Raw genomic sequence first — 8,954 nt, forward strand, 5'->3', positions numbered from 1 at the left:
CTTTTCCGGCTCGGCGACACACTGAGCTGCAGAAATGCTGATTCTGTCCTGAAGACTAATGATGTTGACCGAAAACGTCTAATCTGGGAGCAGGACTGGATAAGCACATTTTAATACCTAAACAGCTGCTCAGTGGCAGACATGTGATGGAGGGATAGAGAGATGGAGAGGACAGAGATGGAGAGGACAGAGATGGAGAGACAGCAGGATGGAGGTCTTTATGAGAGACGTGATATGAGTAGGAACATTTAGCACAGACCTAGACATGCTCTGAGCTCCTGAAGACTTAAAGCAGAGCTGAACCCAAGATCAAGATGGACACTGAGCTGCGGTGGTCCTCCAACCGTCCGCCGGACTCTGAAGACAACCGTTCCAATGTCAACATCAAAAATATGGCTGGTCCTTAAGTCTCTTGAAGATCTCCAGTACCACTCAGACATCTAGAAACATGAACTGAACTTCACTGTGTAGCTAAAAGCTGAGGCGTTACCCGGCAGCCATGTTGGATTGTTCTCCTCAGTCCAGCTCCAGACTCCAGGCTTTACTTCACCAAAACTGTGCCATGTCATGGATGTCCTCACTCAGCGCTGATCCCCGTGTCATGGATGTCCTCGCTCAGCGCTGATCCCCGTGTCATGGATGTCCTCGCTCAGCGCTGATCCCCGTGTCATGGATGTCCTCGCTCAGCGCTGATCCCCGTGTCATGGATGTCCTCGCTCAGCGCTGATCCCCGTGTCATGGATGTCCTCGCTCAGCGCTGATCCCCGTGTCATGAATGTCCTCGCTCAGCGCTGATCCCCGTGTCATGGATGTCCTCGCTCAGCGCTGATCCCCGTGTCATGGATGTCCTCGCTCAGCGCTGATCCCCGTGTCATGGATGTCCTCGCTCAGCGCTGATCCCCGTGTCATGGATGTCCTCACTCAGCGCTGATCCCCGTGTCATGGATGTCCTCGCTCAGCGCTGATCCCCGTGTCATGGATGTCCTCGCTCAGCGCTGATCCCCGTGTCATGAATGTCCTCGCTCAGCGCTGATCCCCGTGTCATGGATGTCCTCGCTCAGCGCTGATTCTCTCCAGTTAATTACACTGTGTATAATAACTTAACACCATCATCTGTATTTGTGCTGGAAGTGTTGAGTCTTCACTCTGTGTTTGTGTATCTGAGCTCAGTACAGCAGTGTTTGTGACGCTCGGGCGACTGGAGACACTGACAGAAGAAAAAACAGTGCATCTCCTCGTTGTATAATGTTAATGAACCTGAACTTTGGGTTGCCAGTTTGGGCTCATGATGTTTGGGTTGCCAGTTTGTGCTCATGATGTTTGTGTGTTGCAGATAGATTCTGTACATCAGAAAATCTCAGCACTGTAAACTGTTTCTCCAGGAAAAGACTGCCATCATGATGCGTCGTCCTTTTTACAATACAAGTTACAAGTCTTTTTTTTTGTTAATGTAGTTAGGGTAGAAATGATGCAGGAACCTGGCAACTGGTAAAAACCTGATCCTGGAGCCCACACCTACTCTGGAGCTGGTAGGTTTTCTAAAACAACAAACTCCAAAATCTCCTGCAGGTCAGAGCTGTTTTACTGAATATTAGATAAAGATGTTTCATCTCTTCAACCTGAGACTAGATATTGTTCTTCGATGTGTTGTGTGTTTCCTCACGTTTCAGCGTTAGCTCAGAAAAACGAGTCAAGACGCCAGAGGGAAAAAACATTTAACGTACAGACGTATGATTCATTAATAATACACACATGGACATCAGGACTAAGAGGAGAAGAAAAGACAAAGGATGAGACGTGACACTGCTGATGATTAAATAATTATTTTAAATTCCAATAGTGTAAATAGGGCTGTTAATAAATAGTTTATTAACAAGTCAGATTATGTTTAATGATATGTTCTGGAACATGGAATGTTTGGGTGTGAATTGGAGCGAAGGGGCCGAGCACACGGCCCTGAGGAACACCATCGTTTATGCAGAGCTAACAGCAGAGACTTATTATATAAACAAGATCTCCTTTCAGATGTGTTTTCTCTCCTCCAGACCCCCGCCGTGTCTCCGCTGGACTCGCTCGCCTAATGAGTTATGAGCAGGTGTACTGTTCCACGTTTCACAACAGCAGTGTTTAGATATTAACTCACGCAGAACACACACTTCTACAAACACTCCTTCGTTCAGGTTCTGTTATTCAAGCCATGTTTTTCTTTCAATCATATCTGCTGTTCATCTCATCCTCGGTGCTGTGATGCGGTGCTGCTTATTGCTAACAGAACCATCTGTCTCACACACACACACGCACACACACACACACACACACACACACACACACACACACACACACACACACACACACGTGTTAAGAGTGACTCAGCTTTATATTCTGTGAAAGGTCACATTGAGCCAGACGTCACATTTTTCCATTTACTCAAATTTCGAACCCACATGTAAGATCATTTCTGTTTATGTATTTCAGCACTAATAGAGCAGAGTGCAGACCTCACCTCGGTTTTGTGTGTGTGTGTGTGTGTGTGTGTGTGTGTGTGTGTGTGTGTGTGTGTGTGTGTGTTTATTCACATTTTTACATTGGCCCAAATTCATATGGTTTTCATCTTGACTTCTTCAGGTTTATTTCTTAAACACAGATTTTAGTTTTACAAAAAGAAAAATAATCACGTCTTTAACCAACAATCCTTTTAAATTTTGTAATAAAACCAAAATTAATTCAGTTGTTTTTATTACAGTGAAGAAAACTCACACCGTTTTAGTCAGAACCTAAACAAAAAACAGAATTGTGCAGTGACCTTCAGGGTCCGAGCACTTTTCACATACGGCCCCCCGAGTGACCGCCTCGAGTCACAGAGTTACACAGAAGAATAACGAGACGATTCTGTAAACGAATGTGTGTTTCAAACTTTGTGAGGAAAGCTTATTGATAGATGTGTGAAATTCTGGAAGCTGATTAGTCAAAAATTCAGTCCAAATGTTCAGTGATGATTAAAGATCGTGGAGAAGATTAGCATAATGAATCAGTACACCTTATTTCAGCTCAACTGGACTTTGGGTTTTAATTTCTCCTTTAGCACTGAGGAGTTCAGACCTGGTGTCAGTCTCTCGTCAGACTTGGAGAACCCGTCCCACTCATGGAGAAACCAAAAGCTTCATCACTCCATCAGAAGAAGGAAAAGATTCACAAAGGGTTCTAATAGTCGAACAGAGCCATCGAGCCGTGATCTCCTAATTACTATCATCTCATGATGATGCTAAATATGCGGGTGTTAACAAAAAGATAATTAGCAGAGCAAACATACACACTCCCCTTCACCCTTCACTTCTGAACAATGCAGACGATTAATTACACAGCAGTGGAGAGGAGAGAAGGTGAAAAGAAACGAGACACAGAACCAGACAGAAGTGATTATAAATGTTAACACATGTTAACTAACAGATCACTGTGTAGAAGAGAGAATGTCATGGCTTAGCGTTATCATGGTGGGCTAGTAATTAGAAAATTAGCAGTTTGTATGAGATAACTTACACAAATCAAGGCTAAACACACACACACACACACACTCTCACACACACACTCTCTCTCACACACAGACACACACACACACACACACACACACACACACACACACACACACACGCACACACATACACATGCACGCACATTCATGCACACATACACACGCAAACACACACACACACACTCACACACACACACACGCACACTCACACTCACACACATACACACACTCACGCACACAAACACACACACATACACACTCACACACACATACACCCTAGTGTACTGAAGCTACATGTGTGTATCAACATGAACATTTACAAACACCACATACAACTTCTTCACTAGAAACTTTACAGAGGAGACTGACCTTCATCTTAATAAAATTCCGTGTACTAAACTAGTGGGCGGAGTCAATAGAAGGATAGTCATTTACCATCGTCATAGTAACAGCCATAAAGGTGGAATAAAATTTGTGGAAAATTTGTTGTTTTTAAAGGGAGACAATATTTCCATTTTTATGTAGTTAAGGTGAACTATTTTAACAATATAACAAGATATCTGAGGTAAATGTTCACCGTCCAGATAATTCTATAATGTTTCTAGGTCAATTTCTCTGAACTGTTCTTAATCATTAAAGGTGCGGTCTCCGTTGTTTGAAAGCCAATGTTGACATATAAAATCACCAAAACAAACACGCCCCTAACCCAAACGGGTCCCACCCCTGTATCGATAGCTCCGCCCACACATACATACGTAACCCGGGCGACTAACAGAAAGAAACGTGTCTTTATCATAGCTGAAGGGAAGAACAATACGATTGTAGATAAACAAACAAGCAAAAATGCCACACAAGCATAATGATGTAAAGGACAAAGGCATATATTAGTTCTGTGTAACAAAGCAAAACCAACGTTACTCACCTATCGAGAAGGAAAAAAGCGCCTCGGCGTCTTAAGTAAAGTCGGCCACATGTTCACAGGTTGGAGTTTCCCGAGTCGATAACTCCTGAGCTAAACGCTGTTACTACACAAAACGCGGTTGTAGCTGCCTCTCTACATTACTACGATAGAAAAGAGGTGTTATTTGTGTAGTAACAGCGTTTAGCTCAGGAGTTATTGACTCGGGAAACTCCAACCTGTGAATATGTGGCCAACTTCCTGCTCCTTCAGTTCTCTCCAGCGCTGGAAAGCTGATCCTATATTAACACGTCCTACTTCTTGTCCTTATCGTAAGTCTTTCTTCTCTTTCTTTCTTTGTTTTTATCCTCCGTGTCGATGTTAAAACCGCTTTCTGCTAATGTCACACACGCGCACCGAACGCTCTCTCCGCCCGTATCGACAAGCCCAGAGATTCTTCTTCCAGAGATTGAAGTATTCTTCTGTTTGTGTTTGTTTGTGTGTTTTTGTGTCTGTATGTTTTCTAAAAGCTCTGCCCAGGGATTATTAGCCAAACGATTATCATGTATCATCCATCGTTTTTTGTAATCAGTGTCTGTTTGGTGTCTTGTGTTTATTGTTTATTTAAGTGTAAAAACTAATGAATCAATTAAATAAACAACGTCTTTATTCGTTCTTTTTTTTTTTCAAAAATGACAAGATAAAACAGAAAAGACATTACACAGAACCAGCAGTGCCCAGTGTAAATACTGTGTGTTTAACAATATTGCGTGTGCAGTAATAACAGAACGAACACAGTTTCATAGCAGCAGTTACCTGAGATATTTTGAAGCATTTGCAAAACAGTAATCAATCAACTGAAATGTCAGGCGGAATGTGCAAATAGCAAGAAGTGCTCAAAAAACAGCGTGTAAACAGATAGATGGGTGTATATTGGAAGTGTGTGCATTTAATGTATGTCAGTGCAGTCCATACGGTTGATGTGTGTGTGTGTGTTGTGCTGATGAGACCCACCACGGTCGTGTCATTGGCGAACTTCATAATATGGTTCCTTCTGTACATTGCTGCACAGTCGTGAGTCAGCAGAGTGAACAGCAGTGGACTGAGCACACAGCCCTGAGGGTCTCCAGTGCTCAGTGTGGTGGTGCTGGAGATGATGTTCCCGATCCGGACTGACTGAGGTCTCCTAGTCCCAGCAGCTCAGCTTCACAATCAGGTACTGAGGGATGATTGTACTGAATGCTGAACTAAAGTCTATGAACAGCATTCGTACATAAGTGTCTTTATTGTTCAGGTGGGTGAGGGCTAAGTGGAGGGCCGTGGGAATGGCATCGTCTGGGGAGCGGTTTGGACGATACGCGAACTGTAGGGGGGTCATATGAGGGTGGTAACTGGGTCTTGATGTGACAAGTGTGAGAGTGACGGGACGATAGTGGTCGAGGCAGGACACTGTAGATTTCTTTGGAATGGGGACAATGGTGGTTGTCTTGAGGCACGTATGTTGAAGATGTCAGTAAAGACATCCGTACATCATTATGTACGAATGCTGTTCATTGTTCTGCGCCTCAAACCGAACGTAGAAGTCATTCAGCGCGTCTGAGAGGTGAAGCTGTCTTGTAGTTCATGGTCGCCTGTCTGCCCTGCCACATGCACCGGGTGTCTCCGCTGTCCTGGAACTGGCTGTGGATTAGAGCTGCAACTAACGATTATTTTTTTGTCGACTAAACTAGCGATTATTTTTTCGATTAGTCGACTACTTTAATGATTTAATGATTGAACTTTAATGATTATTATGATTTATTTATTTATTTGCTTAATCTAGTGTTCCTTTTGATAACTTTACTAATATCTAATAAACTAATATAATATTTCAACTTTTATTACATTTTTTACAAAAAATACTTCAATGTGGTTGAAGTTTTTACAGTATACAAAAATAAAGTGGCAAAAATAAAATGTAAACAACACTTTAGCATCAATCACGAATAATGCCATATAAATTCAAACGCATTCAAAATGCCATATAAATCCAACAAAAGCGCTGCGCAACACTGTGCAAAAATACATGAATACATACATTTGGGGCGTACAAACAGTGACATCCTTTTTATGACAGAAATCTTGTACACAGCTTTGCCTCTTCCTGAGAAAAAACAACAACATACTTATGACTATAATATATTTAATTGGCTTGTGCCAAAAGTAAACAAGAATGCACTAGTAGCCTATTTGTCTATATGTTCACGTACACTACTAGATTACAGCCAACTGTTAATGTAAATCTAGTAGTTAATTTTACGTCTTTGTGCATAAACAACTTCCAACAAGCAGTTCATGTAAATTAAAAGTTAAAGGTTGCTTTATCTTCGGCAAAGTTATACGGTATGTGTTTACAGTTTATACCGTTAGCGATTAGCATTACCATTATTACCTAGCATATATTATTTAATTCTTGACCAAAACACAGCAGGTAAGAACGCGACAATTACTCCCAAAACTAATTGTAATAATAAATACTTACAAAGATGGCTTGACCTTTTGAGGTCGGAGATCGCCCGGATGTTTTCTTCTGAGGTGCTCGTGCATCGCAGTTGTGCTGCCATTTTATTTGGCCTCTGTTTAAAGTATTCCCATACTTTTGATAATCGTGGTCTAGCTTTTTGTCATAGACCGGAACTTTCTCCATTCCCAGGAGCAGAAGCCGCCGTTACGCGAGATGAATGTAAACAGTGTGACGCGTCGACGCATTTCACGCATGTCGACGTATTTTCATAGTCGATGTGATCGATGATGTCGACGTGTCGTTGCAGCACTACTGTGGATTGTCTGACTATGTGCACGCTTTGCCTCTCTGATGGCTTGGGACAGTTTGGCCCTTGCTGTACTTGGGGCCGCCATGTTCCCTGTTCTTAAGGATAGATCTCTAGTCTTCAGCAGCGCATGCACTTTAGCAGTCATCCACGGTTTCTGGTTGGAGCGTGTGGTGATGGTCTTGGAGATTGTCACGTCATCAATGCTCTTGAAGATGTAGCTGGTCACTGATGCTGTGTAATCCTTCAAGTTGATGGTGTTGCTGTTGGTTGCAGCCTCCCTGAAGATGTTCCAGTCAGTGCACTCAAACCAGTCCTGAGGAGCAGAGGTGGCTCCTGCTGGCCAGGTTTTCACCTTTAGAACCGGTTTAGAGTCGACGAGTGGTCTGTATGCTGGAATTAGCATAACAGAGATGTGGTCCGAGTAGCTGAGGTGGGCGCGGGGCTCCGCATGACAGGGGGTCCAGACCAGCGTGTTTTTCCCTCTTGTTGCAAAGTCCACATAGTGATGGAATTTAGGGAGCACTGACTTGAGATTTGCATGATTGAAATCTCCGGTGATGATAAACAGTCCATCGGGGTGAACATTCTGTAGATCACTAATAGCCCCATAGAGTTTACTTAGCGCCTCTTTAGCATTAGCACTGGGGGAATGTAAACTCCGACAATGAAAACACTGGTGAATTCTTGTGGTAAGTAAAATAGATCTAACAGTCACAAACTCCACTAGTGATGAACAGTAACTAGAAACAAGCACAGAGTTCTTGCACCATTCTGTGTTGATGTAAACACACACCACCACCGTGAGTCTTACCGCACAGAGCTTTCAGCTTTAAATGAAGTTAGCTCGTCCATCTTGAACTCTATCGCTGAGCCACGTCTCCGTGAAAACAAAGATGCAGCAGTTTCTAAAGCCCGGTTACCACTAGTTCTCTACACCTTCTCACCCCGATTATCTCTGTTGTAGTTGCTCTATAACACCATGTCGCTTGTGTGTCTGCCTTTGAGTGCAGGTGAGGACACGTTTGAGCTGCACTCGGTGGAACTGGAGCTGGCGGCCTTGGAGAAGCAGATCCGTGACCTACAAGTGAAGCAGGCCGAGCCGCGGGAGCAGAAAGCCACGCTTCAAGCTTCCCAGTTGGTCGCTCACCTGTCTCAGGTAAATTCCCGGCGTGAAATTAGTACTCCCTCCACCTCTACTCCGTGTGTCTCTCTGTCCAGGCCCAGCACACTCAGGAGGCAGCCTGCCTAGGTGTTGTTTACTTCGGTGCCAGGGAAGCACAGACCCTTAGTGCAACAGCAGAGGAAGACATGAGCCGGGCCCCGGTCGAGGACCTCTCCCCCTCCATCGCCACTTCGAGATCCCGGATGTGATCATCGGAGATTCCATCGTCCTCCATGTCCGTGCTACTGTGGCTAAAGGTAAGGCTCACACTCAATGTTTACCTGGTGATTGTGTTCTTGATGTCACTGCACAGGTACCTGGGATCATGAGCAAGAACACCGGAGCTGTGGTTCTTCATGCCGGCACGAACGACACCAGCCTGAGGCAGTCGGGGGTCCTGAAGACGGACTTCAACACCCTGGTGGAGACGGTTCGCAGCACCTCGCCCACAGCAAGGATCATCGTGTCTGGACCGCTTCCCACGTACCAGCGAGGAATTGAGAGGTTCAGTAGACTTTTTGCTCTAAATGAATGATCACAGTCATGGTGTCA

General features: G+C 44.0%; 1 protein-coding gene across 1 annotated transcript in view; it reads left to right on the forward strand.

Annotated features, from left to right (window-relative positions):
* Positions 1-8,611, forward strand: part of LOC125145977 — a 63,473-nt gene extending 54,862 nt beyond the window's left edge. Inside the window, exons 6-7 of the mRNA XM_047821141.1 lie at positions 8,205-8,396; positions 8,459-8,611. Coding sequence (XP_047677097.1) covers positions 8,205-8,396; positions 8,459-8,611 — 345 coding nt within the window. The remainder of the gene's footprint in view (positions 1-8,204; positions 8,397-8,458) is intronic.
* Positions 8,612-8,954: the final 343 nt, after the last annotated feature.

Source organism: Tachysurus fulvidraco, chromosome 12 (genome assembly GCF_022655615.1).
Source record: "Tachysurus fulvidraco isolate hzauxx_2018 chromosome 12, HZAU_PFXX_2.0, whole genome shotgun sequence".
NCBI classification, from domain to species: domain Eukaryota; kingdom Metazoa; phylum Chordata; class Actinopteri; order Siluriformes; family Bagridae; genus Tachysurus; species Tachysurus fulvidraco.